This window comes from Lissotriton helveticus, chromosome 2_1, assembly GCF_964261635.1.
Source record: "Lissotriton helveticus chromosome 2_1, aLisHel1.1, whole genome shotgun sequence".
NCBI classification, from domain to species: Eukaryota; Metazoa; Chordata; class Amphibia; order Caudata; family Salamandridae; genus Lissotriton; species Lissotriton helveticus.
Window position 1 is genome coordinate 51,412,806 of NC_136059.1, and position 23,771 is coordinate 51,436,576.

The following is a 23,771-nucleotide window of genomic DNA, read 5'->3' on the forward strand; positions in this document are numbered from 1 at the left end:
TTCTCGCCGACCGCACTCAAGCAGTAAGGCTTGGCAATTTCACCGCCCCCAAGCTCACCTCTACTTGCGGGGTCCCTCAAGGCTCCTCCCTGTCCCTGCTATTGTTCAACCTCTACGTTAGGCCCCTGTTACACTCTTTAAAAAACAGAAAGGTCACCATTTTCAACTATGCCGATGACCTACAGCTGATATTAGCATTAGACTCCCCGGACTCTGCTGCTGAGTTTCAGGCCACCATGCTTCACATCCAGCGTTGGATGGATTTTAACCACCTGAAACGCAACCCAGGTAAGACGGAATTGGTGCTTCCTGGGAAAAGCGAGACCAGCTGGAGCCCGCACTACTGCAGACAGAACTTGGGCCTCTGCCCACTCCCTCTCCCTTTGGAGAAAAGTCTCGGGATCATCATTAATGCAGATCTTTCACATAGAGGACAGGTGGGAGCGGTGATCTCTTCTAGCTTCCATCAACTGTGCAAAATCAAGAAAATCACTCATTTGCTGACCCACTCCGCTCTGATACAGGTGGTGATAGCTCTGGTACTCTCTCTGCTTGACTTTTCAAACTCTCTTTACCTAGGTGTACCAGCTTTACTAATAAGACGCCTGCAAATTGTTCAAAATCAAGCGGCCAGACTTATCCATAAACAACCTAGATGGCTCTCAGCCAGATCCCTGCTGTCGAATTTCCATTGGCTACCCATAGCCCAGCGGGTTGCCTTCAAGACCGGCTTCCTGGCCTTTAAGGCCTTACATGGCAAAAGCCCCAGATTCCTTAAGAGCATGATCTCAAAGCACGCCCCCACACAAAGTCTCTGATCGGCCCACCTTCACTTGCTCACCATCCCTTCCTTTAAACGGAATCGGCAAGGGGGCTGCCATTTCGCCTACCTCGCCCATAAATTCTAGACCTCTCTCCCCCTGACACTCAGAAACTGTGACAATCTCCTGGGCTTCAGGGAAGCTTTGAAGACCTGGTTGTTTACGCAAGCATATGCATATTCACCCTGTTGCGACATTCTTTACAATTAGCGCCATGAAACCTACGGGTGACCGTACACTTTAGAAGTTCTTATTAAAATAACATATTAACATAAAATGAACTTTGTGACTCAAAGTAATTGAGGTACATTTCATGACAAAGATCTGGGCTTTTCTTTCAATTTAACTCCACATGTAGACTGTCTCCTTGCAGTCAGTCTGCACTTTTTCATCACAAAATATTGGGGCATAATTTCAAGGATCTATTGCCGAGTTATCAGCACTTTATTTCAGCCAAAGTTGCAATAAATTCATCGCCCCATTCACAAGCTGGTGCTAACAGCTGATACCACCAGTTTACCTGTGATAGCAGCTGCAAAAAACATCACCACAGAAGACCCTGGCAACTATCTCTAATAAGATGCCAAGTAAGCGTTCCCGAGCAAAAAGCTGCAACAACACCACGTCACAACATTCTCAACGACCAGCCAGATCTACGATAAGATCACAAAACGGACAATAAGTCGCGTTAGCAGCAGGAAACTAACACCTTCTCTGACCTGGTGCAAAGTCGGACTACAACCTGCTCCAGAAAAGGGAGCCGAGCCCAGAGCCACACCTGAAGAACAACAGATGCCATGGAGCCAACAATCATGCAGCTCGGAGCCCCAGATCCCAATACCGTGTTGCATCATAAAGGAATGGTCACATATTCCAAAACAACAGTGGACATGTCTGCATTTGCCTGGACTCAGAATACATGTGCGTGCGCCTATGTGTGTTGTCACACACCTGTGCAAGGTGATGCAGCCCCATGGGTGTAGCTGCACAGCGTCGTTTGGCAGCGTTCCTAAATCTGACATACTTCTGGAGGGCGACAACACACATGGCAATGTAGCATGACATGTGACATTGTTGGTCCCTTTCACCTGCTCACTGCCAGCATAGCACGCAGTCCGCGTAGTCTGATGGTACAGCTCCATGCAGATCCGGGCAATGAGCAGATGCCAAACATCACATGACTCGACCAGCAAGGCAAGGTGGGATGAGACCATTGCCATCCGTAAGGAAATGTGTTAATTTTTCCCTTCCGATTTCTTGCACCTCAACATGTTCCCATTCTGCCTGTAAGTGTCTTAAGCTTTTGTCTGCCTGTTGTGGCCCATTCTTTGCCCGTACTGACAGGCACATGCTAATAAAGTCTACGCAACTTCACCAGTGTACAACTGTGATGAGTGTTGATTAGTATGACAAATCGTGTGCCTCAATGAGCATTGTCCGTACACAGGGAGGGTCAGACTGCCACATATACATTGTTGGTGAATACCTATTGGCAGCTCCACCTCTGTGAGCCAGACATTGTGTTTCTGATAGTTGCTGGTAGACCGGTGCTCTTACGTGTCTTCAGCAATGAGAGTATGGTGTCCAGCTTCTTCTCATGTGGATCAATGTTATCCATTAAAACAGGTTGTGTCCACACTGATGTGTGTGAGTAGGTCATGCAAAGAGGTGTTCTGTAGCCACATGCGATGGGGGACACTACTTCAGGCATGCTACCGATTTTGACATTTCTACACAGATCCCTATATAATACATGGACGTGGGGCTACGTTGGGGATTACAAGATTGTTGTTCATGTGCAATGAAGCAACAGCTGATTCACACCTTCACACTCATCCAATTGGCCATGTGGATCAAGGTCAAACATGCGCATTGATGACATTTACCAGGGTGTACCTTTTTTGTGCAATCAATGTCCCTACATTCATCCATACTTGCAAACATGACAGAACATAGGCATGACACATCTGTGTGATTTGGGATGTTTTGTTCACATTCTGGGGAGTGTCGGAGCTGGAGCGGTACATGGCCAGTTCAAGCCCACATAACGTGGTTGCCCAGTAGTGGGCCTATCCAGAGTCCTTGGGGGAATGCAAAGTTAATATGAAGAGGAAGAGTTCAGTCCGCAGCCAGATTGCTGTGTCATTGGTACAAGAGCAGATATGGCAGGCCTTGTTGGGGTCCAGGTGAATGTCGCACAGTGTTTTGGGAGACAGTGGGAGGTATTCATCCAGGGCATGATGCATAGGGCTGAACCAGGCAGGAACAGGCCTGATCCTGCCTGATGCTACTACCTCCTTCCTCACACAGTCATTACCCTCCACAGCTTACTCCTCTGAGATGTCTTCTGTGTCCAGTGTGTGTGGTGGTGTTATGGCTGCATCACTGTGGGCCACTGACATATCAGGGTGCGAAGGTGATAGGGCTGCATCACTGTGTGCCAATGACACATCAGGGGGCAGTGTTGTGTGTGTCCAGGTTCCTGCAGCAGTTATCTGTGACAAGCTTAGTGGCTGCAATGGCAAGATGAGGATCTGCAAGGCATGGAAGATCCCAGCTACATCTTGCTGGTGTACATCCTTGGCAGCCCTACTTCCAGCCTGCGCCGGCTCCATGGTCTCCATTGTCCTCCACATCTGTGCCAACTCTGTGCTGTCATCCCTGGAGCCTGTCTGACTAGACAGTTCTGGTATCTGAGTAATGGCCGCAGCGATGTCAGCCAAGGATTGTTGGTGAGCATGGTGCGGACAGTCGGTGTCCGTTAGAGACTGTAAATGGTCCCTGATAGGACTCAAACACCCATGTATGGCATCAAGTTTGGCTGTCATGAGTTCGAACCCCACCGCAGCTGATCAGCCATCTTCTCCTGGCACCCTAACACACGATGTTGGAATTCCATGTGTTGGTCGTGGGGGTCCTGTGAGCCAGCCATGGTGGTTAGAGTTCCGGCTGCGTGGTCTGTGCAGGGTGTGGGGTCACTGTGATGCAGCTGGGCTGCCCTGCTCTTGGGGGTGGGGTGTGAAGGCTGTCCACGAGCCATTGGAGGGTGTCTGGGCAAATGTGTAGGGTGTCCTCTCCATCATCACTGTAGAGATGTGTGGTCTGCTCTGCAGGAGGTGTTGATTGCCCCTCTGCAATGTAACGGGGAGACGCAGGTTAACAGTGTGTTCAATGTATGTTCACTCATTGGAGATGTTTACATTCAGACTGCATGACATGGTTGTTTTGGTGAAGCTGGCCATTCAATGGGAAACAGTGGACATTTCGACTACATAATGGATGTGTGGTTGTAATCGTACATTATCATCTCACAGTGTCATGCAACGCCAGATGTGATTGGCCAGTTTCTACGCACGAGCGGCACCAGTTGTGTCCTCTGTCCTGTGGTGTAAGGGTTGCACTTTGTACGACATTGTTGTCAATGTTGATGTACTGTGATTGCTATGTCTGTGTGCTGCATTGTTGGCGAGAGCCCCTGCAGCTCTGATTTGGGGCCCCCTACCCATTTGAGTTGGTGTGCCTTTGACTTGTGTTTTTTTCAGGTGCTGGGATGTTTGCGATTTGGGTCATTTGTGATCTTGGACATATTTTGTACTATTGTGCATTGTTTGTCTACAGATGTGTTTTTGATGTCATGCGTTGTAGGTGCACGTGGATGTGTCAGAGTGTGACCTGCTCCTTTAAAGACGTGGTCCACACTCAGCTACCTCAAAGTCGTCTTGTGCACCATGTCATGTATTGTGACTGCAGCCATGCTATCTGTCATGCAGTGTCACATGCATTGTCTGTGTGAGTCACAGAGCTGCTGCTTTTCTGCATCCAGCACATGTGCATGGGTAGATTGTGGAATTGGTGATATGGAGGGGGGTCCATTTTTGCACATTGTGGACGGAGGCCTACTTGGTGTTTATATGTGTGCTGCAGTGTGCCAAGGGTATCAGGGACATGTTTCACACTCATTGTGGGTATGCAGTGTGCTGCACATGATTGTGCATGTGTGCCATTGTGCCCATCTCCCCCCGTCCCCCCAGTCCCTGGTCGTTATACACCCTGTTGGGTCAGGTCATATTGAGCTGTGTCCGGAGACCCCCAACTCCTTGCACCGTCTCCACACTGATGACTGTGGCCACCATTTCCTCAAGCTCATCCAGCTCCTCCTGTGACACAGGACATCCACCTCCAGTCGCCTTTGCTCCCTTTCTATTGGCACCAAGTTTCTCCTTGGTTTGGCTGCGCACTTCATGCCAGCACCTCTTGACCTCCTCCATTGACCTCCTCGATACTCTGACTGCTTTCACGTTGGTGACGAAGGACTGCCGTTTTTCTGTTTGTGTTGCCAATGATGCAGTGGAGGTGGCGAACAGTTGTTGGTAGTGTTCTATCACCTCTGTGACGATGATCCGGTCTTCCTGCGGACTGAACTCCGTCTTTCTATTCCTCTTCTCCTTGCCCTTGACCGAACACGGGGTTCCTGGCTGGTCCTCCGTGGGGCTTGTGGGGTTCGGGTTGTCTTCTGCACTCGGTCCAGGTGCATCCATGTTGCTACTCAGATTGATATGGTTTTGGTGTATTTTTGTTGTTGTTTTTGTAGTGCATTTTCCCGCATGACGCATGGGAATTGCAGGCCTGTCGCTGGTTGACGCTGATTTTTGTATCGCGATTTGGGGCATTGCAACTTTTTTTGTTTGGTGTTTCGCATTTTTGCCAAGACGCCCTGATTTTAGCGTGGTCATTTGACTCGTTATCATGGGACTATAGCATGGTGACGCCAGCTTGAGAATACCACATTAACACAAAGTTCTTTTCCCGTGATAGACTGCGATGTGACGATGTGAAGAATTGCGTTAACCTAATTTTGTGATGGTTATCATACGTTCTTGAGAATATCCCCCAATATTTTGCATTGGAAAAATTCTCCCCCTTCTCCCACACATGTCAAAGATGTTGGTGGTCCAGGTGTCAGGAATCTAGGCAAAAGACAAAACCATATGTACCAGATAGTAGGGGCAGTGTCATGGAACAGGAAGAAGAGGAGCCCCAGTTTTTACCTTTCCCAGAGGGAGCTTAAAAATGTATCATGGACCGGGTTGGTGGGATTGCGGTTTTCTAAGATGGCCATCTCTAACTTTCAAGAGTTAGCGCTCCACTCTTCCTGGTCAGAGCACGAGGACTAGAGAACATTGTGAGGCTTGTGCGCATCCTCCCAACTGCGTACTTCACCTAATCCAGTCAGGAGAGTAGCAGTGTCTCTTTGTTCTTGTGTACCTAAGATGCATTAGTGTAGTTTAGTGTTCGTTGTGCATGCTCATCGGTAGTGATAGAGTTCCGTCGCTCTTCGGGTGTGTTTTCTGCTTTAAAGAGGAGTGTACAGAAGAAAAAGAAACAAGATGAAAACCCAAGAGGTTACTATCCGATTCACTCTTTACCTGAGAATTCCAAGCAGCAGATTGATACTTACTGTATCTTCACAGCGTCTCCCTGTGAAGTCACGCAAGTACCTGAGAAAAAGGAATAGAATTATTGCTTTAGTCTATTAAACATGTTTTCACAACAAGTCAAGGAAATAAATGTTTGATAATATCATTACCTAATATAACTTACCTGAAGTAGTAGAAGGATATTATTTTCTCCTGAATGGTATTCCATTATCACTCCTTAAGGACTAAAAAAGCTATACTTAGGAGATACTTCCTTTACAAAATCGAATTACATACAAATAGAAGAGAAGCAGTAGCCAGTCTCATTAAGAGTATGTTTATCATAACAGTAAAATACTTAACATAATAGTGTAAAGAAAAGTCAGGCTTTAGTAATGTGTCAATTTGTTTTGCAGCTTATACCCATGTCTTCTGTGCGAAGAAGTTCTAGAAGTAGCGGTAGAAGTAGAAGACACCCTAAGAAAAAGACGAGATGCTCTCTTCTCTATCCCCATCCCCTTCCCCCCATAGAAATTCTTCACTCCCCTTTGAAGTACTCTATTGGGGTGTGGAGAGTATCTCAGAGAGGCATTGGGAAAATACTTTATTCTGCTCCTGTGAAGTTTTTGGGAACTTCAAGTAAGACTCTGACACCAGGCCATTATCCTCTCTCGCCTGGACTATGGCAACTCTCTTTACCTGGGAGTCCCAAAGACCACAATAACGAAATTACAGGTGGTACAGAATTCAGCCGCTGGGATTCTATTCAACCTACCTAGACAGCAATCTGCTCAACTAGCTCTTACCTCCCTTCATTGGCTCTCGGTGGGTGAAAGGATACCATTTAAATCTCTGTAGTAGTAGAAAATCTTTATTCAGTTTTACAAAAACCATAAAAACACAATGAATATCACATAGATTTACAATAATTTTTTGTCATTCATTTATTCATAATAACAAAAAAACTATCAGTTAAAATAATACAAGTAAAAGACCTAAGAATATAAAATTCTCGTACAAGATGACCAGAGAGATTAGAAGTGGACTAATACAAAGCAACTTCTAAAATTCATTCCCACAGTAGTAAATCATTTGACTTCTTAAGCCCGATATTTGTCTCAATGGACTTACATGTACAAGATATCCTAACATAATGCGATGAAGGAGTTTGCACAAATCACTCCAATAGTTGCCATAAATGAAATGTAATGGTGCCGACCAAAACTTTGTTATGAGCTTGCTTTTTGATCCCAGCCTTACATTTAACTATTCCTACACTATTCTTTCTTTTACAGCAACTGTCAAATGTTTAAAGTGTCCAGAGAGTCAGTGGCCCAACGATAGACGTGATCAATGTATCCAAAAAGTGTTTGAGTATCTAAGTTATGGCGAAGCTCTGGGACAAACACTTACCATTGCTGCCACCCTCCTGGCCTTCTTCACTATGTGTGTCTTGGGAATCTTTATCAAGTACAGACACACTCCAATCGTGAAAGCAAACAATCGTGGCCTCAGCTACCTGCTCCTCCTTGCACTCATATTCTGCTTTCTCTGCTCTTTCCTCTTCATTGGCCAGCCCAGGACAATCACCTGCATGCTTCGACAAACTATCCTTGGAATTATTTTTTCCATCAGTGTCTCCTGTGTTCTTGCTAAGACTATTCTTGTTGTTCTTGCCTTCAAGGCAACAAATCCCTGTAGTTCTGCGAGGAAGTGGCTTGGACCAAAGACACCAACCTGCATCGTGTTCTTCTGTTCACTGGTCCAGACTGTTATCTGCAGTGTTTGGCTGGTGAAGTCTCCTCCATTTCCAGAACTGAATATGAAGTCGTACAATGAGAAGATTATCTTTGAGTGTAACGAGGGAGATGCCATCTTCTTCTACTGCATGCTGGGATACATGGGTCTCTTGGCCACAGTCAGCTTTATAGTGGCTTTTCTCGCAAGGAATCTGCCTGGAAGCTTCAATGAGGCCAAGCTGATCACCTTCAGTATGCTGGTGTTTGTCAGTGTGTGGATCTCCTTCATCCCGGCGTACCTGAGCACACGGGGGAAGTACATGGTGGCGGTGGAGGTGTTTGCCAACCTGTGCTCCAGTGCTGGGCTGGTCAGCTGTATATTCTTTCCAAAGTGTTATATCATTCTAGTTAGATCTGATCGTAATACCCGAGAACATCTGGTAGGAAAACCACATCTAGTTAATAAAAAAAAAGCATGTTAATGAACATGAACATTGGTACTGATTTGTTAAACTGCAAGCATCTGAAATGAAAAGCGCTAGTTAATAAAGGGACTTCCCCCATGAAATGAAGAATGCTTGTTTGCAGTCACTCTTGATGGATAAAGTTGGAATTTTTGTAAAAACATGCACGTTCCAGCATTCCAATTCAAGGCTATCATTCTCTTGAGGCTCTTTCATCGTCGACCACTATGCATCTGGTTATTCACACCACCAGGAAGGCTTGCATTGGATACAGGTCATTGGGCTGTTGTGTCACTTTTATGGGAAAGTCCCGATGCAAGCTCCATTTTGGCATATTCTATAGCACACAAAGTCCCTTTGCGTCAGGGGCTGTTACGAAGGTGAGCATGGGTGTTTTCATGCATCCATGCATGGATTTTGGCACATTCCCAGATTTACAAAGACTTGAAAACCTGAGAATGCATCTAAATGCTATTCCTGCTGTAGGTGTAACTCAGAGAAATATCTGTATTGCTCCTAGTTCCTTCCTCTTTCTATGTGTGCTGCATTTTTCAGCATGCATAGAAAGAGGAAAATGCATTCAAGGATTACTTCTGCAGGAAGGTGTCCAATTCTGCACAGAAACTATTTTGTCTGTGCCTGTGTTGGCCTTAGGCAGCACTCATGATAAGAGAGAGGTGAAGAGCAATATATCTCAGTACATATGGCACTTTTCAGTTCTCTTCAATTCACAGAGCACAGCGCGGCAACTTGTCTTGCTGCACTGCGGTGCATGAATTGTAAGTAAAAATGCCCCATAGTTTTTTACTCAAATAGTTTTTACAGTTTGGTTTTGCATTAGACCCCATAGCTGTTCTTAAGATAATTCACAGTTCAGGAAAGTCAATATGTTTGCGTGGGTAATTGTACATAATACAGGTGAAATTGATTAACTAACACCAATAAATATTTGTGCCTGGGAAGGATAATGAAAAAACAGCCCCAAATGCATCAATTTGAGCTGGATGTCTGTCCCGACACCTCCTGGTCCTCGTGGCTGCAGAGACAAGCTTCACCTCTTCACCTGATATCATCGCAACATCGCCTGGTTCCTTCCTGGTACCTGGCTAGTGACCCAGACTCTGTTCAGGTTCTTCAGATCTCCGATCCACCCTTGGATCCACCCGGACACTTTTCCTCTGGTCGCATGCAGCACTTCTTTGCAGATCTCCATAGAAAACATTGACGAAACCCGACACCAAAAGGTACCTATGCACCCCGCTTCCCTGGGTGAGGTAACATGAGTACTCCGGTGCTCCCATGGGTCTTGACTCTCGAAGTGTCCTAGTCTAAAGAGATTTGGTCGTAGTACATCCGGAAGTGCCCTTAAACAGTAACTTTGTAACTTTAACGTTTCCCAATATAAGTCAATGGTAACTCGCGACTGTGTTTAGACACTGCACACGTCTCCCGTGGGCCTCCTACTTCCTAACCTTTGGTTGTTTAGTGTAGCCCCAGCGATTCCCTAGGCCCTAGGTCTACTCACTATTTCTGTTGTGGGTCTTATACCACTATTTTAGTATATGGTTTGTGAGGCCCCTAGGGCATTACTGTATATTGTGCAACTTATCGTATGCGAATTAAGTAACTTGTGTTGTGCTTTTACCTCTGACCTCATAAAGAGTGCAGAGAGGTTGTTTTTAGAATAAATACATATGTATTTGATTTATACCTTGTGTGGTGTCCTTTCATTTGGTATTCATGGGATTATAATTGGCAAAACAGCTTGCTTCACATGCTGTCTGAAGTCTTAGTCTATGACTGCTGGTCCGTGATACCACTAGGATAGCTTGTCTATAAGGTTGACTTTACAACCACCATCAATAAGGGTCGATTAGACTGGTGCAAGGTGCCCACTAGAACTAGTGGACATCATATGCCAGGCTAACTTCTCACAACAGACACAAGCATATTAAACAGAGACAATAAAAGAAACAAGTGTGTAAATCAGTGTATAGGAAATTTTATATAAGACTGAGTGTTACAGGATGTAGGAGTCACACATCATCCATACTGGTAGGACAAATAAGTTAAGAGTGAATGATCGAAAGAAACAGAAAGTTAGGATTTAAAATGTAACACAGTGGTGGGGTTGTCTCTACTAAAAAGAACTTGGGGCATATTATCAAGGACAGCGTTAAAATTATCGTCGGTTTAGCAGCAGAAAACTGCTGCTAAAGCGGCGATAAGGGGCTTGTTAATATGCCCTGGAGAATTCCTATAGAAGCCCATGTTCACACCAGCACATGGACTTCTATTGGAATTCTCAAGGGCATATTATCAAGACCATTATCTCTGCTTTACCGGAAGTTTTCTGCCGCTAAACCGGCGATCATTTTTAATGCCGTTCTTGATAATATGCCCCTTTATTACTCCCCAACTAAACCCTTTTCTATTATCCCACAGAACAAAAATAACAAAAAAATGTTGGGTTCTAAATGCATGTCTTGCAGTTTGCATTCAGCTCTTGGTAGGTCACTATTGTATACTAGAAGAATTGCAACTTATGTACTGCAAATACCAAAAGGATCTGTGTGCCAAAATAAGTAACCCATATACCTATATAAATAAAATACAAATCTGTATGTTACACTATGTGCTTTTCAACAGGCACATTAACTTTCTATGCTACTTTAAGATTCAAAATTGTGCCTGGAAATAATGGAGATCTCTCCAACAAGCATATTAACCAACATAATTATCTCATGATTATTTTCCTCTGAAAACTACTGAGGACACAAATCTCTGCAACACGTGCCTTGGTCCTGTACCATATTTTAAAATGCAACCTCTTAGTGACCAATTAAGTAAGAAAATAAGACTGATAAATAATAATAATATGTTTAATATTTTTTAAAAATCAGCATATAAACAATGACAAAGCACAATGTTAGAAATTAACACAAAAAGGAGCCATGTAAATTGAACACATAGAAATGTAAAATAATACATTGTAATTTCATGGACGCGCGTAGTACAGAATATTTCGCGCTAGCTGCAACAGGTTGTTTTTAATGATGCCTTGATCGCTTCTTTTAAAAAATTATCGTTTGACTTTGAATATTACTTTTCTGTTGTGCCTTACTTGCATCTTGCTCTGAGATCCCCCGAACCTCCATCACTTCCGCCCCAACCCCGGTAAACCACGGGCTTGCCCGATTGCTGTGGAGGGTAGGCAGGGCGGCCAATCAACACTTCCGGCGCAGGGAGGGTGGAGTCAGGGGTCAGCGCTACAGACATTTAAGAGGATGCCTTTACCTGCTCGCTGTGGACACGCGTAGTACAGACTATTTCGCGCTAGCTGCTTCAGGTTGTTTTTAATGCTGCCTTGATCGCTTCTTTTACAAAATTATCGTTTCACTTTGAATATTACTTTTCTGTTGTGCCTTACTTGCATCTTGCTCTGAGCTCCCCCGAACCTCCATCACTTCCGCCCCTACCCCGGTACACCACGGGCTTGCCTGATTGCTGTGGAGGGTGGGCAGGGTGGCCAATCAACACTTCCGGCGCAGGGAGGGTGGAGTCACGGGTCAGGGCTACAGAAATTTAAGGGGATGCCTTTTCCTTTGCGCAGTGGACGCAAGCAGCGGCCACACCGCTGGCGCTCTGAATGCGTGCCAAAGGCAAGCCCGTCTGCGCCCGTCCGGGCCTGTGCCGCGACCAGCGCCAGGCATGCTGCCAGTGGCCCCCCGAGGTTGCGATCCTGCTGGTCGAGGTCTCAACTGTTAACTTTTAGGTCAGGAAAATGTTGCAGTAGCACTCCGTGCAACCCATCCCGGCTGCTTACCAACCGTTTCAAATGCAAGGATTGCTCATTCTCTCTCGCCCCTCTCTCAGAAAGATCTCGAGTAGAGGGCAGAGAATATCTACTTAAAGATCCTCTGATAGTGGTTAAAGCCTGTCTCCTCAATTGCCGATCTCTCCCACGACACGCGGGTGATACATGGCTCTCCCTAACCTCACACTCCTGGGACCTGATGTTTTTGACTGAAACTTGGGTTAAAGATGCATCCAATCCTGATATCTGCCTGGCGATTCCCCCAGATCACCATTATGTCGGTATTAGTCGCTCAGGTGCTAAAGTGGGAGGAGGGATCGCTGTAATACTTCGCTCTCACTGGAGGATAACCTCTAGGAAACTGGAAAACACTGGCCCTATTGAAGCCAAGTATTTTAGTATTTAAGACGCAATTCACCTGATTTTAGCGGGGGTATTGATATATAACCCCCCAGGTACACAGCCTTCCTATCTTACGGAGCTGTTAGTGACCATGGCAGATCTATCCCTGAGACATCCACATTTTACCATTCTGGGAGACTTTAACCTGCATGTTATCGACACCACATGCTCGAAGGCTAGTTCTCTTGTGGAAACCCTGGCAGGCATGAACTTCGATCAAAGGGTACATGGTCCCACCCATTGTGCGGGCCATACCCTGGACCTCCTATTCACGAATTTGACTGGCCTGTCCACTTCGCCCCCATTTCCCCTCACCTGGTGAGACTATTACTTAATTCCTTTTAATCTGACCATTTCCTCACCGCCGGCCATTTTCATTAAAGCTAGGAACCTAAGTAGGAAGTGGTATAAAGTTACCTGTGATTCCCTTGAACCCATTCTGGCTAATTCGAATTGGCAGCCTTAGGATGACCTGAACGCCGATGTCGCTAATTTTAATATCCACCTCTCCTCGGCAATAGATGCTATTGCCCCCATGCAACCCCTCTCAATTATCCATTCTAAACCTTCAGCTCCATGGTTTTCCCTGGCTCTACACGAAGAAAGAAGCAGTTGTAAGAAGCTCGAGCGCCGTTGGCGACTCACCTATGACCCACTCACTAAAGTCATCTACAGAGCTGCTATAAAAAAATCACAAACTTAAGCATGTTACAATGAAAGAATACTTTGTTAATAAAATTAACGCTGCGGATAACTCTGCCAAAACTCGAGTTCAAATTGTGAAGGATTACACTAAACCGACGGCTCTTGCTGGCTCGATGAAATCGAGCCAAGATCTCTGCAATGGCCTCTCTGATTTTTTTCATAATAAAATTATCGACATCTTCTCTTCTTTTAATCAGACTGAAGTGAGTTGAGAGGGGAGTCCTGTTCAGGATACAACTACCCCCTGTGAAAAGATGTTCTGTGCTTTCAAAGCAATTTCACTGGATTGAGGAAAATGATATTTTGCCTGACCAAAAATGTCCACTACATATACCCTATGTTACATATATGTGCATGTCATCCATGCATATTCCCTTGTAGTGGCCTGAATCACTAGGCCTCTACATTCATGTCCTGCATTAGAAATGCCAGTCATCAAAGTCTCCCAAACGTTAAGGTAGCATAAGGCCCATGTATTTGCAGTTCATGACTCCTGACACACTGAAGCTGCAGTTACGTCCCTCTGACCTCGCATACTTCTAGCTCAGCCGAGAGAAGCCCAGCAAGAGGCCTGCCAAGACAGTATTATGAATAACAGTTATCTGTTTGCTTTACAGAATCACGTTTCAGCCTGGTGAAGAAGGTACACAGAACCCGTCCGAGGGAGATAGGGCCTAGCCATTCTGCCTCCATTTAAGTAAATCACAGTGCTTGCACCCATAGAAAGCTCATGCAACGAATAAATATGCCCTCTCTGTCTTTTAGTGACAAACAACCTTTTCTTCGGATAATACATCCCCTGACTCTAGATATCAGTTGTACTAGATGTGCTGGTCGCCTTGACACAAGAGATCTCTCTACTAGGTTGAAAGTCAGCTCTCCTCCCAGTTACACGTCAATTGCACGTCATGCTCCAGTTACAAAAGTAGGGCAGAGTTCCAGCTGGTCATGCAAACTCCTCCTAAGTACCCACCCACCTATGACACCTACCTATCACCTACCTATGACTCATCAAAGTACACACCCTCATGTACACCCACATGTTCTTATCTCATTTTCTTTCTTGCTCTGCTTAGCCTATGTACAAGAAATGTATATATACTATGTTCAGTAAATAATTGTTAGAAGACTCTTCCTGAACCTCAGAGGTGATGGAACATATTCTCACTTTGACTCGAGTTATTGGAATAAAGCCCATTTAACTTGGACACCACGGATCCTGTCTCTCATTTGATGCATGATACTTTGTTAATGCCTAGAAATTCTGCCAGGGTAATATTTTATTTACCACATGATTTGGCGCCCGAATAGGAACATATCCCTTTCCCCACTCGCCGGAGTTGTCGGTCTAGTCTTTGCCCCCTTCTACAGCCGTGACGGACTTCAAAGCGCTTCAGCAGGACTTCCTGCCACTCCCTCAGGCCCAGGAGGAGGACGGACTGCGACCAGGCATCCATGTGAGGCGGTGAGGAACGCGGATCGTCTCAACCAGAGCCCAGCCCGTGAGAGAGCAAGGTCCGACGTCTCCAGAGGTCCACCTGTTCCAAGGCGCAAGCGTAGTCAAGTCAAGTTTCCGAGGCCTTCAAGTTTCAAGTTCTGCTTTCCCGGTGAGTACCACTATGGGGAATGCATCAAGTTTCAAGACGGGCTCATTTTAAATGAGAACGGTCAAGACGGGTCCACCGTAAAAGGTGGAAACGGTCAAGACGGGTCCACGGTTAAACGTGGGCCCGGTAAAGACGTGTCTCAAATTTTTTTGGGACCGGTATGGTTGTACTGTATTTTCAGTGCACAAAACTGTTTTTCAAGTACATGTTTAACTCTCTGTAATGGTATCTGTTTTAGTGTTTCAATGTTATGTTGTTTTAGTGTGAATGGTTGTTGATTGTTTCAGTCTATTTCTGTTTATTGTGTTTTCATTGTTTTGGTTCCAACATGCCGTTTTTTTCAAAGTTACGTCAGATAGGGACCAGAAAGGGTATACTAGAAGAGTCAGTTAATATCCCGCCTAGAGACACCTGGTCATGATATGTGTTAAAAGTCAAGACCCTCTCAGAAAGATGCCATTGAGTTATGGCGCAAAGAGTCACATAGGTGATCAGAGAAAGAATTCAACAAAGTAGAGAGAAATAAGCTAGCAGAGAAAAAAGCCAAAGAAAAAGAACTACGGGATAAGGGGGAACGGGTCAAGACAGAACAATCTGATAGAGAATGAAATTCCGTCATTACTGGTATATATAAGATGATATAAAAGCATGTTTTGTGCGGAGGTGCGATTTGCCATGTTATCCAATGGGCGTATTCAGTTTGCAGATTGAATGGTAAAATGTTGCATGGAGAGTAAAGAAGTGTATTTTTAAAGGGTTTGCCTTGGAACACTTGATTTAATGTGTTTGACTCAGAGGTCGGTAGTTGTAAATAAACCAGTCTTATTGAGCTAAGGATTTTTGCACGGAGAGTGCTTTAATGTTTTCACGGTTGAGAAGAAATTATAGAATAGACCCATTAGAGAATGTGCTTTTAATTAGTGTACTGCAACCGTGTGTTTTTTTTTAAATAGGAATGTTCCTACAGAATATTTTTCCCAATGCAAGCTGCCCTTCAGAATAGCGTTGTGACAGTTAATAGACTCAATTAGAAAACATTGGTTTTTTCTATTTATTTTGTTTGAAAAATTATGAATCTGGCCCTTTTTATAGGTAGAATAGAGAGCTTGCACACTTACTTAGGAAAAATGGCTATTTGTAAATTAATGAACGTGGCCCTTTTTGATAGCTATAATACACTACCATCTTAATGCATTGCTATGTGTCCCCTACATTAGTTTAATTTGCATTTAGTTTCAAGGCTCACCTATGTACTTTGACAGGCTGCTGATAGAAAGGTAATACTTACACAGATGGTTTCAGATAAACATTTAGTGGAGACGCTTCAATTGATATATGCAGAGAACAGTCCCAACCCAATAGTCCATGATAATACGTTTTTTTCTCTCAACTGCAAAGTGCTTAGCATTGTGTGCAGAAGCACATTGTCCCTTTTATGTGTGCTAATTTGCATGCTAAACAACTGCCCATGTTTCAAATGTCTTGCCTTCTAGCTGAATTAGTTAGACAAAAGTGTTTATTAGAAAGTATTGTATATTGTATTGTATTGTATAGGCATTTATATAGCGCACTACTTACCCGTAGGGTCCCAAGGCGCTTCGACCGCTGCGAAACCCTTCCTGGCTTCCCTGAGAGATGGTCCCTTAATGGGTATCTCCAGGGTGAGACCAGGCATCCCCGGCGGTCTGGTGGGGCCGTTAGTGAAGATGAGGCAAGCTAATGCCCAGAGTTGCCGAGTGTGAACGCTGATCAGAGTGGGCACCGAGGCGAGAGAATTATCGAGTCCGCTGACCCTGGTCCAGAAACCTGCCGCGCCGGGAATCGAACCCTGGTCCCGGGCCGTCTTCTGCTCTCGGGTCTGCCGACTCTAACCAGTGAGCCACACTACTTCACAAAGTGGAGCTTCTAAGTAGCAGTACATTGTAACAAAATTATTTTAAAATGCTAGCATGTCACTCAGTTACAGAAAAATACATGTCTTTATTAATTTACTTTTTAACACGTTTTAAATCTGCTTCAGTTAGTTAGAGAATAATGGTTCTGGCCTGGGAAGAGATATGTTATGACATACAAGGAATGTGTTTTTCGACCTTGAGACAGTCCGTCCGAGACCGAGATGGCTTGGCTCCCAGTAAATGTTTATGTAAAGGGGGGCTTTTCCCTCTTGGAGCGAGGTGGCCTGTGCCTGTCTTGTTATTATTGACCATAACCCAATTCTTTCCGCGATCCCTTTGTTTATGTAAAGGGAGGGCTACTCATCCGACTTACACTAGCTTCCTTCGAATGTGGAGGGAGGAGGCTTGCAGCTCACTCTTTAAGAAACTTGGCAGACGCTTGACTCTTTCAATGAGCTCAGCGTTGGCAGCGACCCAATTTTAGTGAAGCAGAGACGAGTGAGAGGCTTGTCTCCTATTTGTTATGTTTGACACTGAGCCAGCTCCTGGCTCTGAGGGGAGGGGCAGGTGAGCAAGGAGTGAGTTCGTAGCGAAGTTACCTCCCCAGCCCCTCTGACGTGTACAAAAGAAAATTGTTCTTCCTTACAGTCAACACTAAAAGCTTCATTCCTTACAGATAAGTCACGCTTGCGAATGTATAGTTTAAAATAGTGTAAACAGAATAATTGGCAGTAGTCTTGCTCTTGCGATGGGTTCAGCATCTGGCAGTCAGTCAATTTTAGATCACAGTGTAGCCCGGCTTGGAATTGATTCAAAACTCCGAGCGCGGCCATCTTTCTAAAGGGAGGGGCTGTTTCTCACAGAGGCTCCAGCCTTCTGTCTATGCTGGAATAATTTGGAATTTTATTCAAATACATTTTGAGAACATATTGTAGTTAGTATGGTCATACTATTGCCAGGATTTAGAGTAGGAGTTTTTTTGTAAACTGCAGAGCTTTTGGAAAGAGGTTTCCCCAAAATAAAAATAGTGCTTTTGCATTGAGAATATTTATTTATTTATTTATTTGTTTTTATGTAATTCATTTTTGCTAGGTTAATGACAGATAGTCCTAGCATTTGCAGTCAAGCATTAAAGCGACAGCTAGTCAGTGTTTACATGCCTACCAACACAGCACTGATACAGTACATAAACGACATTCTAATTACAGCAAGATCAGAACCAGACTGTGACATTGCATCTCTGACAGTCTTACACTTTCTGTGAAAAGCAATTGGTGTACAACACTTGCTTTCCAAGGAGGGTAGACAGCTAACACAAGAACCATACAGCTCATTACTAACCATTCAAAGTCCAAGACATAGAAGGAGGTTCGTGCCTTTATTGGCCCCACTTCTTATTGTAGGTAATGGATTCCCCAGTATGCATATCTAGCCAAACCACTCATACAGGTAACTACACAGGAGGCAGCCATTTTGACTGTCCTCCCTAGGACACAAGAACACACCTTGGCATTTGAGGAATTAAAAAGAGCATTATGTCACGCGCCAGTTCTAGCGACTCCATGTCACAGTAAACATTTTATGCTTTTTTTATTTTTATTTATTTTCACATTTGACTGTAGCGAGACTGACAGGATATGGACTGACATTATTTCAACCACACATAGAGGTCAGACGTTGTAACATTCTGAATCCTGCAACACTTTTGCCCTCAAGTACAGTAAATGCACCACCATATGACTGTGTGGAAGTTATGAATATAGTGACCAAGACAAGACCTGACAGATATTGCACTTCTAGACCCTGACCTGACACTCTATGTAGATGGTTCATGCATGAGAACAAGTACAGGAGACTTAGTAGCAGCCTATGCTGTGACCACTGCTACAGAGGTCATAGAGACACAGAAAATAGACACCCTGTCAGCACAAGCAGCAGAGCTCATCGCTCTGACACAAGCCTGCATAAGAACAATGCACTTGAAAGTAACCATTTATACAGACTCACAATATGCCTATGGCGTAGTTCATTATTTTGGGGTCCTGTGGCAAGAGAGCTAGTTCCCATGGGAACATGATTCAGCACGACCAGCTTATTCAGGCCCTGTTAGAAGCCATACATTTACCTACAGCCATTTCTATCCTGAAATGCAAAGCTCACACCAAAGTTACAGACACCATTACCCAGGGTAATGACCTGGCAGACCGAACCGCTAAACTTACTGCCCAGACACCAACAGACACGACAAGGACAGAGGTACCGTTACTGACAACAAGCATGACAGTCAGGGATCCCACACAAGATGTACTTGACATACAGACACATGCCACAACAGATGAGATAAAGAATTGGACTGAACAAGGAGGGGTCCAGACTGACCAAGGTTGGATGACTAAGGGAAAAAGCACATGGTTTCTTTCAGATTCTATGGTAAAAGTAATCATAAGCACAACACATAGTCCCGCACACTTGGGAGAGAAGGCAATGTTAGACAGTTTACAGAACATTTGGTTTAACAAGCACATGCGTGCAGCAGCGAAGCAGAGAATGCGAACATGTATGATCTGTGTACATGTATGATCTGTTGCCAGTTCAATCCAGCTAAAGGCATTCCGGTGGAACAAGGTGGATTTCATCCTCCTGACCACCCTTTTGAAGTTCTCCAGACGGATTATATCCAAATGGACAGATGTAGAGGTTACAAGTATGTCTTAGTAGTTGTGTGTGCACTGTCTAGATGGACAGAAGCATATCCAGTACCAGATTATACTGCTGTGACAACAGCCAGACAGTTAGTGCGCGAGTACGTCCCCAGATATGAATTACCTCATGTGATCTACAGACAACGATCAGCCATTCTCTTCTGAACTAATGAAACAAGTGTCCCTTCTGTTAGGTTATACATGGAAATTCCATTGTGTACGACACCCAGAAGCAGCAGGCCTTGTAGAAAGACATAATCAGACAATTAAGACAAAAGTTGCTGAGATCTGTACAGAAAAAGGCGTGGATTGGATGGTGGCCTTGCCGGTTGCCCTCTTTTACATGCGTATGGTAGCTCATTCCAGAACAGGCCTATCTCCTTATGAAGTATATATGTGGGGTACGCCTATGCCTAAAAAAAAAAACTAACTGATGTTGACAGTAATATGCTGACAGATTACCTGGCTTCCTTGATGTCTGCACTACTCTCTTTTCATTCACAGGTTGCTGCCGCCTTCCCTGACAACACCCAGGTCAAGGAACATGCCATAGCACCAGGAGAATTTGGACTCCTCAGGATCTTTGATCGTTCAAGCCCCCTTGAGCCACGTTGGAAGACGCCGAAGTTGGTGGAAGGACGTAAAGGCCAAACTCACCTTCATCACTACAAAAGACACTTTGGACTATTTGGAACTTTGGAACTTTTATAAAGAACACTGACCTTTGCTAGAAAAGACTCCACAGCAGGAGTATAGGTTTAAACTGCGATCTAGTAAGTCAGACGTAGTTTAATTGTTTAAGCCCACCCGGTGGTGAATCGGTTAGACTCGATTTCTGACATGTATAAGATCACATATGAGAATAGCAAGAAGAGAGATAAGAAGGAAAAATACTGCAAGAGATTACGCAGTAGATGTATAGTTACCTTGATCATTCTTTTTATTCTGTGCATCGTTATAATTGGTATCAGTTTATTGCTACTTGTTTTCTTTCCCATTTCCTCACATATACATTCTTCCAGTAATAGCACCGCAGAGCATACATTTAGTGACCTGCCTCCTCATGAATTGTCATATCGACTTGCACTACGTAACAATACATTTATTCGAATGTTACACCATTCTCACCAGACCAGCAATGCGACTGATTGCTGGGTATGTGGCCAACTGCCCCCTTATCAGAAAATGGAGGGAGTTCTGCCATTCTACCCTTTACCGCTCTCACACAATGGTTCATGTGGAGCATGGTTTGCTCTAATAACCTCAATAGATAGAAGGTACATAGCTTATCCAGGTGGCTGGATATATGGAAACCTGAATAAAGTAATGAATGAAGCATGCTTTCCAGACAAAGACGGATTCCCCCAAAGAAAGGGAACCGATTTAGAGAATGAAGAGTACGAACAGGGAAATGCATCCGTTAATTTTATAATGTTAAACGTTCAGCCCAAGCAAAATACAGGTCCACCGTTTATTTCAGTCCTGCCAGCAAAAGGTGATTTATGTGTTAGTAAGAAAGGCTCAGTACATATGGGACATACCGAGTGTAACACTGTAGTAGAGTTTAATGATAAAGGACTTTCTTCTTTCAAAACATCACGCCATACCTATTTCATTTGTGGTCAGACAGCCTATGTACATCTGCCCTTAGACTGGGGTGGGACTTGTTATATAGCATTCTTATTGCCACCCGTTTTTCTAGCCCCATCAAATTATCATAGAGATTCACGACTAGAACATGTTAGACAAAAGAGAGAGACAGATTCCGCAGGGATCGATCAGACTGAAACAGCTTTGGAGCAATATACAGATTTCAACAAAGGATTCTTTTTCTTCATAGGTCCCGTCCAAAACAGTAAACTGATACACAGGTTAACAAGGACTCTTGAAACAGTTGTAAATATAACTGCATCAGCCCTGGCGAACTTGACCCAGGAACAGTCTGCTATTAGACTTGTCGTTCTTCAAAACCGCCTCGTTCTAGACGTCATCTTGGCGGATAGGGGCGGAGCTTGTAGAGTCATCCGATCTAGTTGTTGCATTTTCATCCCAGATAATGCACCATCTGTGTACGAAGCAATAACAAGGCTCCACAAGATTGCTCATGCCATACATCAAGACCCAGGCACATGGACCTGGTCCAGTTGGCTCTGGGGTATAATATCTGCTTGGGGATGGAAAGTGATGACCTTCCTAGGAATGACCCTACTTATGGTATTTGGTTGCTGTCTCTGTCTGCAGTGTGGCCCGGCCATTTGCGGCCTGTGTGCCACTGCCTGTGTTCCCCATCCACGTAAACAAAGAGTTAAAGATGAACAAATGATTCTGTATGATGAACTATACGGTCTCATGAATATAGATGTATCCTAAAGGGTTATGTAGGGGACAAGGAGGGAATGAGGAAAATGATATTTTGCCTGACCAAAAATGTCCACTACATATACCCTATGTTACATATATGTGCATGTCATCCATGCATATTCCCTTGTAGTGGCCTGAATCACTAGGCCTCTACATTCATGTCCTACATTAGAAATGCCAGTTATCAAAGTCTCCCAAACGTTAAGGTAGCATAAGGCCCATGTATTTGCAGTTCATGACTCCTGGCACACTGAAGCTGCAGTTACGTCCCTCTGACCTCGCATACTTCTAGCTCAGCCGAGAGAAGCCCAGCAAGAGGCCTGCCAAGACAGTATTATGAATAACAGTTATCTGCTTGCTTTACAGAGTCACGTTTCAGCCTGGTGAAGAAGGTACACAGAACCCGTCCGAGGGAGATAGGGCCTAGCCATTCTGTCTCCATTTAAGTAAATCACAGTGCTTGCACCCATAGAAAGCTCATGCAACGAATAAATATGCCCTCTCTGTCTTTTAGTGACGAACAACCTTTTCTTCAGATAATACATCCCCTGACTCTAGATATCAGTTGTACTAGATATGCTGGTCGCCTTGACACAAGAGATCTCTCTACTAGGTTGAAAGTCAGCTCTCCTCCCAGTTACACGTCAATTGCACGTCATGCTCCAGTTGCACAAGTAGGGCAGAGTTCCAGCTGGTCATGCAAACTCCTCCTAAGTACCCACCCACCTAAGACACCTACCTATCACCTACCTATGACTCATCAAAGTACACACCCTTATGTACACCCACATGTTCTTATCTCATTTTCCTTCTTGCTCTGCTTAGCCTATGTACAAGAAATGTATATATACTATGTTCAGTAAATAATTGTTAGAAGACTCTTCCTGAACCTCAGAGGTGATGGAACATATTCTCCCTTTGACTCGAGTTATTGGAATAAAGCCCATTTAACTTGGACACCACGGATCCTGTCTCTCATTTGATGCATGATACTTTGTTAATGCCTAGAAATTCTGCCAGGGTAATATTTTATTTACCACAGGATACTGCCCTGCTGAAAATACAGCGGTGCAAATCAGGATCGCTACTAGACCCGGTTCCCACCCAGTTTTTTACTACCCTTGCCCTTGTCATTGCCGCCCCATTCATCTCAATTTGGAACTCTTCTCTATCATCATGCCAGTTTCCCACAATATGGAAGCAGGCCTTGCTGATCCCCATTCTAAAAAAGGCTGAGGCTGATCCTGCAATATTCAGCAACTACCGGCCTATATCACTCCGCCCCAAACCAGCCAAGGTATTGGAAAACGTCATGCAAGAACAGCTGGCCGACTATTTGGAGTCTAGAGAACTCCTCCACGACTCGCAATCTGGATTCAGATCCGGGTATAGTACGGAGACTGCTTTGTTGGAGGTAACCGAGACTATTCGTGAGAGCGTGGACAGAGGCGAGGTAGCCATGTTGGTGCTCCTCGATCTGTCCGCAGCTTTCGATACCGTCTCACATACCATCTTGCTGGATAGACTCCAAAATTTAGGGATACGAGATACTCCTCTGGCCTGGATAAGTTCATTCCTAACTGGAAGAATGCAGCAGGTCTGGTCTCGGCCATTTCTCTCAAAAGATAAAAAAACCCTTAGCTGCGGAGTCCCTCGGGGGTCGGCACTAAGCCCCCTTTTTTTCAATGTTTACCTATCACCACTAGCTAAGGTAATAGAAGCCTGCGGGTCAGAGTGGTCTCCTATGCTGATGATACTCAGCTAGTATTCTCATTTAGAGATCGCTCTGACAACGGCCTATCCAACTTTAAATGTTGCCTCTCTAACATTGTATCATGGAT

At 44.5% G+C, this 23,771-nt stretch overlaps 1 protein-coding gene across 1 annotated transcript in view; it reads left to right on the top strand.

Moving 5' to 3' along the window:
- LOC144820056 (vomeronasal type-2 receptor 26-like) overlaps positions 1-8,459 on the top strand; it is a 44,426-nt gene extending 35,967 nt beyond the window's left edge. Inside the window, exon 4 of the mRNA XM_078677711.1 lies at positions 7,534-8,459. Within this exon, the coding sequence (XP_078533837.1) occupies positions 7,534-8,459 (926 nt within the window). The remainder of the gene's footprint in view (positions 1-7,533) is intronic.
- The last annotated feature ends 15,312 nt before the right edge of the window (positions 8,460-23,771 follow it).